An 18,952-nucleotide genomic window follows, 5' to 3' on the forward strand; every position below is an offset into this window, starting at 1 on the left:
GGAATGGATTAAGGCATTTATATGGTCTCTACTAACAACATTTTCTCGTTAAGAAATTTCTTTCAGAACCAATTAATTTCGTAAGTAGACGTACCACTGTACACTGGTCTTTTAGTGATCCAGAGAGCCAAAAAGAAGTCCACAGGTTCTACAGTGTTTTCTATTCGGACGCCAGTGCTCTGGAATGCCCTACCGACAGAAATTCGAGCCGCTACCTCAATAAAAATGTTTAAAACTCGACTTAAGAGTCATTTGCAGAGGAGGGCATTACGTCATACTGATGGGAGGCTTTTCAGTCCATCACTGTTTCTGTCAGTATTTCAAGCCGACCCACGTAGGCCCAGTCAGTCCCTCAACAGCGACAGCCAGTCAGCGTCGGGAACGTAATTTCCATGTCACACACAGGTGCCACACAAGCCAATATGCAGTCATTCATTCATTCATTTTCCGAACCACTTTTATTCTCACTAGGGTCGCGCGGGGTGCTGGAGCCTATCCCACCTGTCTTCGGCCAGTAGGCGGGGGACACCCTGAACCGGTTGCCAGCCAATCGCAGGCAGTCAAATAATGAAAATGAAATTACAACACACGCCACATGCACACACACACACACACACGATCTATGGGACTGAAAGGCATCCAATTTTGTTTTTTTCTGTATTTGGCTGCGTGTCAGTTGTCGGGCACCCGCACGTGACATAGTACCTTTAAGTAAATTTTCGGACGGACTGGGCCGGCCTGAAATACTGACGGCAGCTCACTGACGATGCCAAACTCTGCTTATATACTCTTGGATTTTGTTAAACGACATGTTGGCCTGTTTGACTGCTGCTGCTTCTTTCTCCACCCCATCCTCCCGGGTTTGGAGAGGGGGCTAGCTGATGATAACTAATTAAATGTAATCGTACAGATTCGACTGATCTAGTCAAGATCTGAGGTGGGCCACCTCCTCAGAGGCACTGCTATGGAGATTTTCTCACTGACCAACCGTACGGGGTTTTCGGAGGACTCACTTATCCAAAGGCATATTCCTGCAGTGCTTTATCTCATTAAATTGATTGTTGCATTTTTCTAACTAACATTGTATCGCACCATATTGTGTTAAATGTTGCACACTCGGCATCCATTGCAGCCTGGTCATCTTGCAAGATGGAATTCCCTATCTAAGATGCTGCAAACCACAGCCTAAGCCAGATCATTGGAAGATGGATGCAAAAGAATAAAGATACACTTGTGGATCTGAACTGCAGATGCCTCCTAAACTGAAGTCTTGATGGTGAGTTTTCTTTCCCCCGGAAACATTTTGGCCAAATTCCCCAATCTACAACTCCATTCAAGAGCATTCAAACTTTTCAGGTTCTATTGCACTTTTTTTTAACATGTGCTAAGCTTACCTGCTCAATAACCTTTTTCGTCATTGTGAAGTTTTCCAAACTGAAGACCTGTAAATATTTAAATGAGAAAAGCAGATAGGTCAAGAACCAAAAGAGGAAATTGTAGAGGAGGCAACAACAACAGGAGTAGTATACCTTTTTGGCTCCCAAAAGATGTGCAAACACAGGAAGAAGACTTCCATCGCTTACTCCAAGACATATGCTATCCTTCTTTAGAACCTGGAGTGAGCACAAGCACTTTAAAAGTCGTACCACACATACAAGTAATACGTGACAGTTCAATTCACTTACACTGTGCAGTGCACTAACGTAGCTCTCCGTGCGAAATTTGTCATTAAGTTCACCAAATCGTGGTCGATTCCAAACCAAGTGTGCCTGGCATGTACAGGACGGCCGGGAGAGAATCATGCTGTCCTGTGAATGTTGTCGGCTGAGAACAGCCGCAATATGTACAGTCAAAACTTGGGTGGTGACAAAAGAAGCAAAACCCACAAGTGTGATATACTGTGTGTGTCTCTCACACACACACACACACACACACACACACACACACACACACACACACACACACACACACACACACACACACACACACACACACATCAAAACAACTAAATATATTCATTCATCTACCGAACCGCTTTATCCTCACGAGGGTCGCGGGGGGTGCTGGAGCCTATCCCAGCTGTCTTCGGGCAGTAGGCAGGGGACACCCCGAATTGGTTGCCAGCCAATCGCAGGGCACACAGAGACGAATAACCATCCACGCTCACACTCAGACCTAGGGACAATTTAGAGGGTTCAAACAGCCTGCCATGCATGTTTTTAGAATGTGGGAGGAAACCGGAGTACCCGGAGAAAACCCACGCAGGCCCGGGGAGAACATGCAAACTCCACACAGGGAGGCCGGAGCTGGAAATGAACCCAGTACCTCTGCACTGTGAAGTCGACGTGCTAACCACCGGACTACCGGGCCGCCACAACTAAATATATATTAAAATTAATTAAACAAATAAAATATTGACATAAATAACTTCATGACACATTTAATTATATGTCTAATTGGCACTCTTGGTTCTCGATAGTGGCAATCCCTGACAGGAAAAAAAAACAAAAGTCATTTTTGTCACAGCATTAATAATCCATCCATCCATTTTCCGAACCGCTTATCCACACAATGGTCGAGGGTGTGCTGGAGCCTATCCCAGCCGTCTTCAGGCAGTAGGCGGGGGACACCCTGAACCAGTGGCCAACCAATCGCAGGGCACACAGAGATGAACAACCATCCACACTTACGCCCACACCAAAGGACAATTTTGAGTGTTTAATCAGCCTGTCATGCATGTTTTTGGAATGTGAGAGGAAACTGGAGTACCCGGAGAAAACCCACACACGGAAGAGAACAACATGCAAACTACGCACAGGAAAGCCGGTGTTGAAGCATTGATAATCTATGGCTAAATTATGTTATACCTGAGAGACTTGAGGCTGTACCACAGACTGAAGTCATCGTGGTAGACAGTGAGAGTCAGTTCTTGCCCTTTAGTCGCCTTGCACTCAGCAGGCAGGAAGTAAACACTCTGCATCCAATGGTCTCGCCACTATCACAAACCACACAGTGTTGAGCACACATGACAGCCAACATTGAGACATCCTCACAAGACCGATTTAACTTACTGGAGCCATTTTTGGCTGTGGATATGTCCAGCTGGGAGCCATGGTACACACAATGGTTCCACTGGGATCCATGTCCAGGTCCCACCAGGAGAGCACCACTTGAGCCAGACCATTGGTCTGAGCCACAAACTGAGCGGAGTAGGACTGGGGAGCACTGCTTACAGGCTTACTGAAGTCCACACTGATTGGCAAAAGTTTCATGTAAAAAAAATAATAAAAAGTTGACTAAAATTTTATGGCAAGAGAAGATATTTCATACCTGAACATGGTGCAGATTGGACTCAGAGCAGTAAAGCAACTGGGTGAAATCTGGCTGAGCTGAATGTCACAGACTGAATGAGTGCCGCTGCAGTTGCCCATAGCAGGCGGGGCCAACAATTGAGTACCCTGCACCTCTATCGGCTGCAGCTGAGCCCAGCTCCATAACAGCTGCGACTCCACCAGTTGAGCATAGACAGTGGCCCGGTGAGGAACTGCCACACAACCCTCCTAGGGGGAGAAGAGAAAATGGATTCTCTATCTTCACTTTCCAAGTGACTACCTTATGAACCGGGATTTCATGCATCTGTACATGCAGGAGTAAACTGTCTGATAATTGAGCAGAATCAGAATGTAATTTATTGGCCAAGTATGTAAAAAAAACAAAAAAAACAAGGAATTTACTTTCCCAGTTACAACCCGTCCAGCAGAACATAAACAAAACAATGACCAACAGGGGGAGACAGAACGGAAAGCCTGGCCGTTCGCTGTTGAGCGCTCCACTATCTTCAAAGTCAAAAGAAAACAATACGGAAGAAGAGAGGAAAAAAAAATGACGGACTCCAACCATTCTCCTTAACTCATTCAGTACCAGCCAATTCTAGACCAAGTTTCAAAAGACGTTTAAAAACGTCTTTGGGAGTGAATGAGTTAAGTGGTTTGAGCCAGAGGGGGGGAAAAAAACGCAGCACATGTAGCATACATTTAAAAGTACCATATTTTCCGCACTAAAAGGCGCACTGGATTATGAGACGCACCTTCAATTAACAGCCGTCGCTGGCTGCAGAAGTGTTTTATTTATTCCTTTGTTGTGTACTGTATTCACAAATGAGGAAATCACCAAATAAATTCTGTAGTGGGGCTAATGAATTTATTTTGTGATTTCCTCGCTTGATTTTCTGTTTTGATGTATTATTTTCAATTTTCATAGTTTCATTGAAGGAATCGTCAATTTACGTTTTTCCGAGGCGGCCATGAACGCCTCTCGAGTCGAACGGAAGAAGAGAAGGCACGGAGACAGACAAAGACATACCTGTATTTGTTGAGACCCTGAAAACCATTCATAAAGTGTGCGTTTTAAAAAAAACAACACCACAGCTCTTCTTTTTTCGGAGCTTCAACAAAAACGTATTTAATAAAGCAGCGACACAGTTCACTGAACCAACAGCAAGTTATAACATTGTAAACATCTCTCCAGCAAGGAGCCATCTTGGAGTAGACGTATTACCTTAATGACCATACACAAGGCGCACCGGATTTTAAGGCGCGCGGTGAGCTGTTAAGAAAATGAAGACTTTTTGGTGCGCCCTATAGTGCGGAAAAAATGGTACAACAGATCTCAAAACATAACACGTCAGCGCCTCCAGCAGAAGAGTCTCAGCGTGAATCTAAAGCCTGTACGAGTCAAGTGATAGCCACCTTCTACGCCACCAACAAAAGCCTCTTTTCCTCTCTGAGAAGGCAATGTTGATGAATGTAATTACTGTATAAGGTTTAATAATTGAAGATTTAAGTAAATATGCATACTGTCATAATCTTGTCTCAAATATGTAAATTTAAAATACTGTTTACAAATTGTAAACATGCATACTGTCGTAATCTTGTCTCAAATATGTAAATTTAAAATACTGTTTACAAATTGTAAGCATGCTGGTAGCTGTGATGTTTCTTGCTTGCAAAAAAATCACCTTTTCTGCTTCGGCTCTCGACCGAGGCGGACATTTTTCTGCTCTGCTCCTGTTCGATGATTGGCTGGAGCACTCCTTCGCTGAGCTGCTCGCCAGTCTGATTGTTATGCGTTCCCCCACTCCCCTTCACTACATTAATAATTAGTAATAATTCATACTTGTACAAAGTGTGCAGTTTGTACAAGTGAGATACATAAAATATGTCCTGATTTATAATCCAGCATGTTTTGTTTTCTCTATTTAAGCGACGTACATTCCCAGTAATTGTGTCCAAGCATATTGTGTGGACGAAAATCATACCGCCCGAATTTGTTTTCATTCACTGAACATTATTTGAATGAGTAGTTGGGATCCTAAAAGTTCATTTTCGAGAGTTTTCGTCACATTTTAATTTGTTTAGAAAGATTTGGGCTATATCGTAGAAAATAAGAATGAAGCACGTTGGCAATGTTAACTTGAATTGAAAATGACAACAGACCTGAACAAGATTCTGGTGAGCATGTTCATAGCTTGGCAAAGCCCCTTCACCAATCAGCTCTGTATCAAATAGCTCTGTGATGAGGACATTGGCCTTCATTTCCATATCATCACCTGATATTGATCACAAACAATACATCTGATCACCAAAAGGAAACAACATTGAACTTGAAAGACACAAGACATTGATGAATGCAGCATTCACTGGCCAGATTTTAGGAATACAGTAATAAATGCTGATCGGAGTATTAAAATTTCTGTAAAACCTGGCCCAACAGTAACATCAGTGGAATGTTTGTTGATAATCTTGATCTTGTCAGAGAAGCCATTTTTCTCCACAATGCACTTGGCGGCATCAGCCATGGGCTTGAAAACCTGCAGACAAATATTGCATTAATAAGACTGGTCAACACATTTTTACAATTTTGTTTTTTTCTTTAGAGATGCAATTAAACTTTGTCAAAAATTGTTTAGGCGCTTACTCCTAATGTAACCTTGTTGTTTTCCCTAGCACATCAGGTTTTCATAATAATAGCAATAATAATAATAACAATGACTCTCTGCAATACTATATAATATTGAATGAATTTAAAGGATAGGTTAAGCAACTTTTTTTTTTTTTTTTAAATAAAGTCATACCGGCACCCATATTGTAGAAAGACACGTTGTTTCATGTTGATGCGCCAGAGAGGTTTCCCTGCATGCCGAACAAAGAGCTGACGTGTCTCATAGGGTTGTACAGTATATGCCCACTCAAGCAAGGCGCGCGATTGGTTCCCGGCGCGACATCAACAAATGAGAGCACGAGTGAATTTATCCCGTGAACTGATTGGCTGTGTATCATTGCCAGTCAGTTGACTATCTCGCATTCTGTGTCTTAGTGTTGCATTTGTGACAACCAATTGCCTGATCCAATTTAAAATCACTGTGCAGTTTAAGACCCAGGTTCGAGACTGGTGGCTTTAGAAAAGGCACCAAGGGCCCAAGTCAGCAGGATGGGATGTTCAAGAGATCTAAGATTAAACACTATCACTTGTTTTCTTTTCACTGAAATTCAAAAATTTCAGTGCCATCCAAGCCTTGATTTCCTTCAGTCAGAATAAAAGTGGCTTCAATGAGAAAGGGTCTTTTTTGCTCAGCGAGACACGGATCTGACAGTCATCTGCATAGCAGTGGAAGGAAATGCCATGTTTCCTTAAGCTGGAACACAAGGGGAGCAGATACTATGTAAACAGCAGAGGCCCCAGAATTGAACCTGTGGCACGATGAGGCACACCATACGACAGGTGGGCAGTTCGTGACTCAAAGCAACCAAGGCTAACACAAAAAGTTCTGTGTGCCAAATAGGATCTAAACCACTTAAGGGCGCTACCACTAATGCCCACCTGGTGTTGCAAACGAACCAACAGAATATTATGATCCACTGCATCAAACGCTGCAGTTAAATCCAACAATACCAAACACACATAGTCTCCAGTACAGTCGAACCTCATTTCAACGTACCCGTTTACATTTCCACCCGTATAACGTTCACATTTCAAAGTCCTGATTTCATGTACCATATTTTCACGACTAGAAGGCGCCATTAAGTCTTACATTTTCTCCAAAATGGACAGGACGCCTTATAATGCGGAGTGTCTCGTGTATGTGCCGAGTTCCAAAGCCTGACTGAGAGCACTTCTGGCCGACACGCTGTTTATACAGAGAAAAGGCGGACGTGAGTGACGACAGGCATGCGTATGTTCTACCATGCCTGGCTGCACCCAATAATACAGTGCGTTTTGTGTATGTGTCAAATACAGAAATAGCACCCGTTACTGAGACTGCGCCCAACAATACGGTGCGCCGAATGGTCGTGAAAATACGGTAATTCATTTTCCATTTGCTGATTTTACTTATTGTGTCATTATAATGACCAGATTTTCCCCACTAAATAAAGAAAAGGCATTCGTTCCAAGAAATCGTGGGAAGCAAACTGCGGCCACAAGCTTGCTTATGAACAAAATGTATCGTGCAGACTCCCCTCCGTTGCTTAGCAACGCTACTGATTGACCCGATAGGTAGATTTTTGGTTTCAGCGAACTATCGTTATAACGGACAGATTTGTTATGTCACTCGAAGTACAGTACTTTGTAATGAGGTTCGACTGTATCATTTGCCAGAAGGAAGTAATTAAAAACTCCGAACAGGGCTGACTCTGTGCTTGCAGTCTTTCCAGATTTGCTAAAAACCTGCAGCTTTTCTTTTTTCCCACCTACATTTGGCTTTGCAGCTCTCCTGCTTAGCTGCAAGAGTTCTGTCATTAAACCAAGGCTCAGGTCTAGCTTTTGACTGCACAATGTTTAATCAGAGATGAAAGTGGACTTTCGCGAAAATTCCTGAAAAATAAATAAATATAATTTTAAAATGACTTTAAAATTTATATATATATAATTTAATTTATGCATGGCTGTGGTGCATTCTGGTGATATCAAAATTCAGACAAAAATTGAAAGTACAATTTCCACTTTTTATTTCTTACTCCTGATAATAATGGAAAGTAATACCTAAATAATAAATCACTTCTTTCAGTTCTGTGATTTAAACATGTTTAGATTTTTTTGCATTTTTCTTTGTAGATCCCCTGCAGCCAGACTCGGCTCATTTCCTTTTCCTCTCCTGTGAATGCTTTATTATAGTCTTCTTCGTCTTCTTAGCTAATTGATGAACAGTCACTTTTGAGGGAGGATTCCTCTGTGTTGTGTCAGTCACTTTCAATTCTTCAGCTTTCCTCTTCTTTCTTTCATTTTCAGCATGCAGTCTCCTCTTGTATCTGCCATAAGCTGTCTGCAAATGATATACCATACTCTTGTCCACTGGATCATGATGTATATCATCTCGGTGGAAATCCCTTAAGGCTGTTGTATTTCTTGCCTTCGGGTCATATTTGACGGTATGTATGGCTGAATATGTCCTGATAGCTAGCCTATTTGACGTGGGGTCGATAATATCATTCATGACACTGAATGACTGCTCAATTCGTGGCCCAGAAAAGATGCTGAGACAGGCCTTCACTACTTTACCCAGGGCTGGATAGCGTGGCATTACCTCAGCCCACAAGTGGTCCAGACGCTTGACCTTGACCTTTGACTCTCCGTCTACTACTGTGGCATAATCTGGAAGGGTGGAGTCAACTTGGATTCTTAAAATTTCCCTGAGATACAGATCTGTGTCACTCTTTGGTATCTCTACCAAACTCCTGTGCAAAATTGATGATTTTTTCCAAGATGGCGCCCGGATAGGCAGCCATCGGCAAGTGCTCTTCAAGAGCCTAGCGTTTTTTTGTTGTTTTTGTCTTGTTTTGTCACATGGTATTGTTGTTACGTCGTGTGAACCTGATGGGGACTGTTTTCAGCATTTTTGGCCATGGCATTCATCAAAGAAGAAGAATCTGTGCTTGGTGGTTACGCTTTCTCGGCAGCACACGCGTACCAGCACGGATTTCTTCATTGGGAGAAATGTCAGCGCCATTTGACTGTCGTTGCTGGACATCCCCAGGGCCCTTGTGTCTTGCGCCTGAAGTAGGCAGCATTTTCACAGCACCGCTTTGTTCAGCGAAAAGGTCGGTGCTGATGGACAGTCTGCGGCTGGATGGATGCATAGATTGAGGAGCCGACGATGAGAAGAAAGGAGCGTCAGCGCAGAGCGCCGATGCGTATGTGGAACTGGGAGTCGCGGCTTGGAATTGAAGAGGACTTACATGGGACAGGAGAAGAGAGCCAATCTCTCTTTTTCGCTAATGAATGCGACAGCTTCTTGTTGCTTTCAAGCTTAGCTTGTCGCAGATGTGTGCACATTGCAGCATGACGTCTTTGATACACTGGTGAAAAGGACACTTTGATTCACTCTTCTTTCATCTATAAGTGCTTCAGACAACAAAGTGTATGCAGAAAAGTGATTAAGAGTGCACGATTGTCTGTCGCCTGTGTTGTTCTGTCTTATTTTGTCATTTTTTTTGTTAACTTTTCTTTTGATAGCGGCGCGGACACCCGCATCGGCTCCTCTTGTTTTATGTTGAGAGGGAAGAAATTTCATCTGTGCTGTATGTTACACATACAGTACATTTGACAATAAAAGCTTATCCAATCCAATCCAATGAGTCGAGGTGTTAAACTCAGTGGCAGTGAGTGTTATGCGATGAATGACAGTGTCATTGCTTCTAAGCGAGCTTTTCTGTCCAGCACACTGACGAAGGGACGTCGTGGCTGAACCAGCTCAGAGAAGCTGCTACAGTCAGGTATATTAGGTGCAGCTCCGTATGGCAGACTGGATGAAGCCTTGGTAGTTGTTCCTTCATTCAGGGCTTTGGTTGCACTGAAGATTGCAGGAAGGGACTGGTTTGTTTGCATGGATTTCCTCACAGCATTGTGCTTCACTTTCTTTGAGTGGATTTTTAAATCCTTCTTCCCTGATGATCCATACCGAAGGGTATCGTTGCACCAAATACAGATAGCAAGCCCTGAAAGAATATGATAAGAATGAATGAAAAATGAATGCATGTTTTATTTCGGAAATGAAATCACACAGACACATAAAATTAAATATAAATACAATAAGATTGAAGACTACAGTAAGATAGAGATACGTCTGCACCATATCATTCATTGTAATTAACTGTTGAATGAAGATTGATTTCTTTCTTTTTACTTTTTTTTTATCTACCTTATTTTCTGTCAAATTATTACTGTATATATGTTTTATGTTCAATAAACAAACAAACAAACAAGATCTAGAAATACGAATAGTATAATGAGTTGCCTTTCATATCTATATTGTTTTAAAAAATCCTCCTCTCACCCCTCCTCGGGTGGTGTCCGTTCCTCATTCAGCTCGGGTCCTCTACCAGAGGCCAGGAAGCTTGAGGGTTCTGCGCAATATCCTTGCTGTTCCCAGCACTGCACATTTCTGGACTGAGATGTCCGATGTTGTTCCTGGGATCTGTTGCAACCACTCATCTAGTTTGGGGGTCACTGCCCCGAGTGCCTCGACCACCACAGGCACGACTGTCCCCTTTACCTTCCAGGCTCTCTCCAGCTCCTCTCTGAGCCCTTGGTATTTCTCGAGTTTCTCGTGTTCCTTCTTTCTGATGTTTCCATCGCTTGGGGCCGCTACATCCACTACAACGGCTTTCCTCTGCCCTTTATCTATGATCACGATATCAGGTTGGTTCGCCTTTACCATCTTGTCAGTCTAGATCTGGAAGTCCCACAGGATCTTTGCTCTGTCATTCTCCACCACCTTCGGAGGTGTTTCCCATTTTAACCTTGGGGTTTCCAGTCCATACTCCGCACAGATATTTCGGTAGACTATGCCAGCCACCTGGTTATGGCGTTCCATGTAGGCTGCCAGCATCTTACACCCTGCAGTTATGTGTTGGATCGTCTCAGGTGCCTCTTTGCACAAACTTCAACTTGGGTCTTGTCTGGTGTGGTATATCTGGGCCTCAATGGCTCTGGTGCTCAGGGCCTGCTCCTGAGCAGCCAGGATGAGTGCCTCTGTGCTGTCCTTCAGGCCAGCCCTCTCTAGCCACTGATAGGACTTCTTGAGATCAGCCACTTCAGTTATGGTCCGGTGGTACATCCCGTGTAGAGGCTTGTCCTCCCATGATGGTCTCTCTTCCAGCACCTCCTCCTCTGTTCCCCATTGTCTGAGACATTCTCTGAGTACGTCATCCGTTGGAGCCTTCTCCTTGATGTATTCATGGAGCTTGGATGTTTCATCCGGACAGTGGCTCTCACACTCACTAGTCCCCGGCCTCCTTCCTTTCGGCTTGCGTACAGTTTCAGGGTGCTGGATTTGGGATGGAACCCTCCATGCATGGTTAGGAGCTTTCGGGTCTTAACGTCCGTGGTCTGAATCTCTTCCTTTGGCCACCTTATTATTCCTGCAGGGTATCTGATCACTGGCAGGGCATAGCTGTTTATTGCCCGGGTCTTATTCTTGCCATTGAGCTGGCTTCTTAGGACTTGCCTCACTCGCTGGAGGTATTTGGCCGTAGCCGCTTTCCTTGTTGCCAGTTCGAGGTTGCCATTGGCTTGTGGTATACCGAGGTACTTGTAGCTGTCCTCAATTTCTGCTCTTGTTCCTTCAGGGAGTGAGACCCCTTCAGTGCGGACTACCTTTCCTCTCTTAGTCACCATCCGACTACATTTCTCAAGCCCGAATGACATCCCGATGTCGCTGCTGTAGATCCTGGTTGTGTGGATCAGGGAGTCGATGTCCCTTTCGCTCTTATTTATGTCTTGTGACCTGTTGTAACTGTCATATGCTTGTGCAGGAGTTTTTTGCCTCACTCAAATTATCCTCAAATGAGGGTAGTTCGAGCGTGGGGTTTTTTTTCTCCCCCTCTCCCTCCCTTGTTTCTTTCTGACTTTCGGGTTGAGTGAACGCTGGCGCGTTTTGGCTGCCGCTGCTCAACCCGTATTGTTTTGTGGTTTTTGTTATTGTAAAGTGTCCTTGGGTGTCTTGAAAGGCGCTTATAAATAAAATCTATTATTATTATTATTATTAGCATACAGCTTTATGTCATCCATGTAGAGGAGGTAACTGATTGGTTCCTTGAGTGGTTTAGCTCCATTTCTGAGGCGGTATCCATAGCCTGTCTTGGTGATTACTTGGCTTAGGGTGTTCAGTCCTATGCAGAACAGCAGTGGGGAGAGTGCATCACCTTGTTATATGCCACATTTGATGGACACTTGGGTAAGTGTACCTCATCAATCTCAAGTTGTGACAGCAGTTGCCGTTTGTGGATGTTGGAACACTGAGCTACTAGTTGTTTCGTGATCAACCGTGACTGTAGGTTTCGAAGGAACCATTTAGCCCACATTCTCTGCATGTAACCCCTCTGACTAGGGTTGCTTGAGGAGTAGCATTCCAACAGAGCCATGTTATCTATTGCATCTCGCCCATCTCCGCTTTGTTCCAGTAGCCCATTTTTCATCAAGGTGCTCTGGTTCCCCAGCACCTGACGCAGACCTTATTTGGCCGGCCGTTTTATTGTCTTTCATCATTGTATCAGGTAGGCATTAGCGTGAAGGATCTTGCCCAAGGACCCACACTGGATGGTGTTATGTGCTCAATTTTTCTTTTTGCCCCAAGCGGGATTCGAACCACAGTCTCCCGTACGCCAAACCGATGCCTTACCAACTGAGCTATCCAGCCGTGTGTGTGGGTGTGTGTGACACACACACGTATATATATATATATATGTATATATATACATACATACCTGTACATACACACACACACACGTATAGTCAACTTTTCTTTGAAATCACGTGTTTCCTTCTTGTTGTCTCTAGTGGGTCTGCCTGAGGACAGCTGGGATAGGCTCCAGCACCCCCCCCCCCCACACACACACACTTGTGTGGATAAAGCGGAAGAGAAAATGGAGGGATGGATCGATAGATATATCTATATATATGTACATACTGTATATCAGAGGCGATTACTCTAAGACTGCAAGGGAAGCTCAGCTAGCGACACTCCCTTTGTTGAAAACGACTAGCGACAAATTAATCTTTTCTTTCTGGTGGATTTTATTGTAGTTCACATTTCAGAGATCATTTTCTTGAAAACGAACGGAGAGTAGAATTCCCATACCGTATAAATTAACGGGCACATTTTATTACGTAGCCCGAAATTGAGCTTCCCCTCCTTTACAGACCAGCATCCGCCACCGATTTATATCTACAATACAATCTGATTTATCTAGCGCTTTCACAACAGCCGCAACTGTAACAAGCAGCTTAACAAAACAGTTAGCAAAGCAAAATAATGAACACAGCACATTCCAAAACACAGACAGTCATGCAATCATAACCACTTCTCCCTCGTATGCTTTGTTGTTTCAAGCCTTTTGAGGTGAAAGAGGAGGGAATCAAAGTGACTTACCGGGTTTATCGACTTTCCGAATGTAGTCAGACAAAAAATCTCCGTTCAAGTCCCTTTCTTGGAGCCATGACCACTTGAACGTGTTCCCTCACACTCGCGTCTATCGCGCGTAAGTCTGCTTGTCTGTCTACCTGCTTGAACATTACGCACGAATAACTTTACATATCGCGCTCAAATACTCAATATTCAATGATTTATCTGGACTTTGAGGCTTCCGCTGTCGCAGAAATTTCGAAAGTCCAAGGTAGTGGAGTGGTGTTGCCGTCGTTTGCGTTTATTGTTGTCGTAGCTTCTTCTGACGTCTAGTTGCGTCGGCGCTGATTGGTTGAAACCAAAACAACGCTCGCATACGTACAGCAGAGACCAACCGAGTGTTGTGGCGTGCTTCGCTCGAATGGTGTCGCTACAAGCAAAACAACGAACTCAAACGCGTGTTCATTCAATGTTGTCAACTAATACCCGGATTAATTTTAGGCAATTTTCCGGAGGATAATTAATTTCCCGGAGGAAAATTGAGGACAATTTGAAAAATCCGGAGGACTTTCATCTCTGTTTAATGGAGTCCCCCGAATCCAGTATAGCACAGCAGGATGAGTGGAACCAAGGGGTGAGTTCTGTCGTGTTTGAAGAGGGAACGCAAAGCTCATTCAAGGCATCAAAGAACTGACCAGCAGAGAAAGGGTTAAAAATCTGGTGGTTGCACTCTAGAGCGGCAGATTTAACAGCAGCACAAGACGTCATCATGTGATTGAAAATAACATTGTCCAAGATGTCCAAGTTTGAGACTGGTAGACCATTAGCAAGCGCCCCCAACTAAACCTTGTCCCACCCCAGTAAGTCTATCGCCACTGGTCCTGACTGATGTTTGTGCCTATGCACGAAACAGCAATTCAGACTACCCACCCTTCTTTAAGTCCTAGGAGGGAGTGCTGGATGACAGACATCTAATGTGGATGACCGATGACAGACATATGGCCCGTGGGCCAGAACAGGCCCCCAAGGAGGTTCGATCAGGCCCGCGGGATCATTTAAAAGTGAAAGAATGCATAATGCGGAATGAATATTTTTGACTGAGTCCTCGGTATGTGACTCGGACTTGTCCCAGACTTGGCCATTGGACTTGCAAAATATTTATATCGACTCAAACAATATTTATATCGACTCAAACAAGTCCAAATATGTTTTTATTTTTGTTGGTAAACAAAGCGCAAGGGAATCGGGGACAGAAAACCCTGCCGCAGCCATGCATTCATGTTCATTAATTAGCTTTGAGTTTGGCAGTTTTGTTGCTGCCTCTCACTGCCCAGTACCCAATCTCCTCCTTTTTTTCCTCGAAGGCCGACAACCATTAATAAAGCAACATTGATTTAGACATTTTTTGGTTTAACTGCGCACACAGTTAATACAGTAAATATTCCCATCCCCGGAATTCTATGGAAAGGAATATCCTTCACCCAGAATAAAATCCTATGCATTAACATTTTGACTACGATATTACGTGTTACCGGAACTTGCGTAAGCGGAAATTCCACTACCCATAACCCGGATGGAGATGTAATGCCACGGGAGCTTAAATACACGCAACGCCCACCCGATGCGACGGAAAAGACGCAACGCTAAAACAAGTTTTCACTTCGCATTTTTCGATCATCAGATTCTAAACGACGACGTGTAAGTGAGTTTTTATTGCCGTGCGTTTTACTGTAATTGTGAATGATTTTAACTTTATTCACTTACGTCCTGGAGAACGCGGCACGAGCTTAAAAGCAGCACCCACTCGACATGACGGAAGAAACGTGTTCGCTTTGCCGTTTTCATTCATCAGATTCGAAACGAAGACGTGTAAGCGACTTTTTATTGGCATGCGTTTCACTGTAATTGCAAAAGATTCTAACTTTATTCAATTACGTCGTGTAGATCATCGCATCGAAACGTAGAAGAACTGTAACGACTGGAGCGGAGCAAGTGAAATGCATCCGTTTGAGCGAGGCTGGATACAAAGTTAAAAAGATCCAGCAGACACTTAGAGTCGGAAAGACGCAAATCTACGAAACTTTAAAAAACAAGGCATCGATTCAACTCCTGATGACAAGCCACCATCCAGCAAGGAAGCAATGCAAATGGCAACAAAAATCCTTCAGTATGCACAAGAATTACCAGACATCGGTGATCAACGGGACAGTTACTTGCAACTAGCAAGAAAACTGTATGACACGCAGGCAAACATTGTCATAAACCAAAGAATGCATCCAACAAAACAATCCAAAATACAATTTTTTTTCCCAAGACAGAAAAAAATAAACATTAAAATACTGTATGTATTTTACTGTTGTGATTTTTTTTGGGATACACCTGTATTGCAGTTTTTGGACAGTATATTTTTGTATTTTATTGATTGTGTTGTTACACGTGCATTTTGTCAACATACTTGTAGGTTCATAAAGGACATGTACCATGCTCATTTCCCAAATGAGGAATTTCTGTTATCAGGACAAATTGGTAAGCGCAAACACGAGTCCGTACTAGAGAATATTTACTATAAAGCAAAGGGTTCCATGCCATCAAAGAAGAAAGTTGACTTTTCATCATAATATTTCTTTCATTTTGTGGTTGTGAAAATTGTATTTTTCTGTCTTAAGGTTTACGCTTGATCTCATCTGGATTTAGACTCGGACCTTGTTGAGTCAGATTTGATTTGGACTCTAACCTGACTTGGACTCGGACCTTTGTGACTCGAACTTGATTTGGACTCAAGAAAGGTGGACTTGACTACAGTCGTGGTTAGCAGTGTGAGTCAGAGAGCACCTTAACGTCAATTTCAGTCAACAGCAGGTGATAAATATGAATGGATTCATCTGTTTCATGTTTACTCCACATATGCAATATTCATCAAAATACCTTGTTTAGACGAAGGGGGTCACATAGAAAATACTCTTGACAAAAACATTTTGGCCTTGAGTTCCTCTTTAAAAGGTTAAGGAAAGTGGAAGAAAATTACCTCCACAGCATAGCAGAAGTCAGCTCCAGCACTAACAGCCATCATGGACAATAAGCCAGTTCCAGTTCCAATGTCCAGGACAATGACCTTCTCCCCCTTAGCCTGTACATGGGCAACAGCTGCCCGGATGCCCTGGTAGTACTTTTCATTCTACAGACAGAAAGCACATCCACTTTTTGGTAAGGAAGAGCAATGTGTTCAGAAGAAGAAGAAAGCAACTCAGACAAAGAAACATTGTAAATTACTGTTTTAATAAACAACTAAGAGCAAACACTTTTACTACTAAGGCCATAATACAGTCAGTGGTCATTACATCTTAACATGAGTTATTAGGAATATATGTGAGGTTTTCTATCCCCAAAAAAACCTTGAACCTGACAGCATGTGGACCCGAGCTTGAACATCTACAAAGGTTGGAATCCATAACACGATGGTCGAACAGATAAGACAATAAAACCACTGAGAATGCTCGTCTCTATAAATGTAGCTCTTAAAGTAACTCATTCCTTCCTTGCACACGTATACAATGGAGGAAATACGTATTTCATCATCCACTTAGTTTTCAAACTAAGAAATAAATGAATGGCCTGTGATTTTTGTGGCAGCTTTATTTTAATTTCAAGATGGCACTGTTGCGAGCGGCTGCATCGGTGAGGCACTTCCTAGTATTGTCTTTATTTTTGTCAACACTACGACTTACTTGAGAGAAGACTTGCTCAGCATTAGGGAGTCTACTCTCTTGACTTTTTTCGCCAACACACACAAACCCACAAGGTTTTTCAGAGACAATAGCAATATACCGCAGCACTAGACACTCGAGTTGCACACCTAAAGTTGTATTTTAATTACTGCTGCTGGTCACTTAAAAGTGGTGCAACAATTATCTGCATTAACTGCACAACCATGATAGTATTCTAAGTACCGCAGTACTAATCACTTTATCTCTGCTCAATGATTCTGCACATTGTCGCACAGCTGTCATGGGGTGGTACTACTGCACAACGGTACCCTTACGTTAGGGGACGAGACTTTCTGAACTTATGTCATGTCATGTTTATTGTAGTTGCTTGTTTCTGCAATCCTAGAGTAACACATACTACTAGAGACAAATTCCTTATGTGTTTTACAGTTTTACATTCTGAAATGTATTCTGGGATGGTGTTGCTGGGGTCATGTTTGTCATTTTTCTTCCTCCAAACATGTCAAGTTGAATTGAGGCCAAAAAGCTTCATTTTGGTCTTATCTGACCACTGCGACTCCTACCATCTCCTTTCAGAGTCATGAATATGTTCATTGACAAACTTGAGGCGGGTCTGAACACAAGTCTTCTTGAGCAGAGTGACTTTGTGCGCACTGCAGGATTTGAAACGACTGCGTCTCAGTGTATTACCAACTTGGAGAATGTGGTCACAGCTGCCTTGATATCATTAACCTTCAATTCCGGTGGAGTTCTACAATGATCTCGAACCTCTCTTATTATCACCGAGACCCCATAATGTGATATCTTGCATGGAGCCCATTTGTAGCCCATTCCAGCCTTGTTTAGTTCAACAATTTTGTCCCAGACACCTTTTGACAGCTCGTTAGTCTTGCCTATGGTGGAGATGTTGGGGTGTCACTGAGTCTTTGGACAGGTGGCTATTTATACACTGATGTGATATCTTGCATGGAGCCTATTTGTAGCCCATTCCAGCCTTGTTTAGTTCAACAATTTTGTCCCAGACACCGTTTGACAGCTCGTTAGTCTTGCCTATGGTGGAGATGTTGGGGTGTCACTGAGTCTTTGGACAGGTGGCTATTTATACACTTTGGGAGTGCCAATCATGCAGCTAATGACTTCACTGAGATTAGGAGTATGTAAATGGTGTGTGGGAGCCAGCATTGCTCATGTTTGGCGGGGCTTCAAATAATTATTTCCCTCAATGAAATGTAAATTAATTATTTTTAATCCTTTTAGGGACAGCGGTCACTGCAGTGGACAGCTTCTCATGTTATCAGGTTACAGGTTATCATTATTGGTGCACAAAAGGGTTAATTTCACGTCATTTTCTCAATGTTTTTTTTTACATTATCCATCACTGTTAAAATATACTGTAGCTGCCATAAAAAACAAGAGACTTTTCATTTACTGTATTTCTTATGATGAAAACAAAATTAATGGGTAGCAAATACCTATTTCCTGAGCTATGTTTAATTATTCCCAACATTCACTCACCCTGTCGTGATCATACAGCATATCAGCATAGCTTGACCTGGAAGGGGGAAAAAAAACAAGTATAAGACAAACCAAACAGCAGAGGTGGGGGACTCAAGTCACATGACTTGACTCAGGTCAGACTCAATTCAAGTCACACATTTTAGGATTACGACGTGCTTGTCTAAAGCTCATCAAACACTCAATTTGACTTTGACTTGGTATCAATGACTCAATTTGACAGACTTGAAACATCTTACCTGTTTACAGATAAAAATCAGCATGTAAAACACAGTGTATCGTTTGTTCTGTTTTTCAGAGAAAAGTATTTTTG

The 18,952-nt window shown here is 43.0% G+C and overlaps 1 protein-coding gene across 6 annotated transcripts in view; it reads right to left on the reverse strand.

Moving 5' to 3' along the window:
- prmt7 (protein arginine methyltransferase 7) overlaps nt 1–18,952 on the reverse strand; it is a 35,478-nt gene that overhangs the window by 7,358 nt on the left and 9,168 nt on the right. For 3 of the 6 annotated variants that reach the window (XM_086109757.1, XM_086109758.1, XM_086109762.1), the window contains exons 2-11: nt 18,640–18,676; nt 16,425–16,574; nt 5,761–5,869; nt 5,496–5,608; nt 3,331–3,560; nt 3,072–3,252; nt 2,868–2,995; nt 1,686–1,824; nt 1,530–1,613; nt 1,395–1,442 (exon numbers count right to left, since the gene is read on the reverse strand). In XM_086109757.1, the coding sequence (XP_085965883.1) occupies nt 1,395–1,442; nt 1,530–1,613; nt 1,686–1,824; nt 2,868–2,995; nt 3,072–3,252; nt 3,331–3,560; nt 5,496–5,608; nt 5,761–5,869; nt 16,425–16,574; nt 18,640–18,676 (1,219 nt within the window). Of the gene's footprint in view, nt 1–1,394; nt 1,443–1,529; nt 1,614–1,685; nt 1,825–2,867; nt 2,996–3,071; nt 3,253–3,330; nt 3,561–5,495; nt 5,609–5,760; nt 9,993–16,324; nt 16,575–18,639; nt 18,677–18,952 lie in introns of those variants that run through there. The other 3 variants (XM_086109759.1, XM_086109761.1, XM_086109760.1) reach the window with 3 other exon arrangements.

Source organism: Hippocampus guttulatus, chromosome 4 (assembly GCF_054856545.1).
Source record: "Hippocampus guttulatus isolate MCC_2025c chromosome 4, RoL_Hgut_1.0, whole genome shotgun sequence".
NCBI classification, from domain to species: Eukaryota; Metazoa; Chordata; class Actinopteri; order Syngnathiformes; family Syngnathidae; genus Hippocampus; species Hippocampus guttulatus.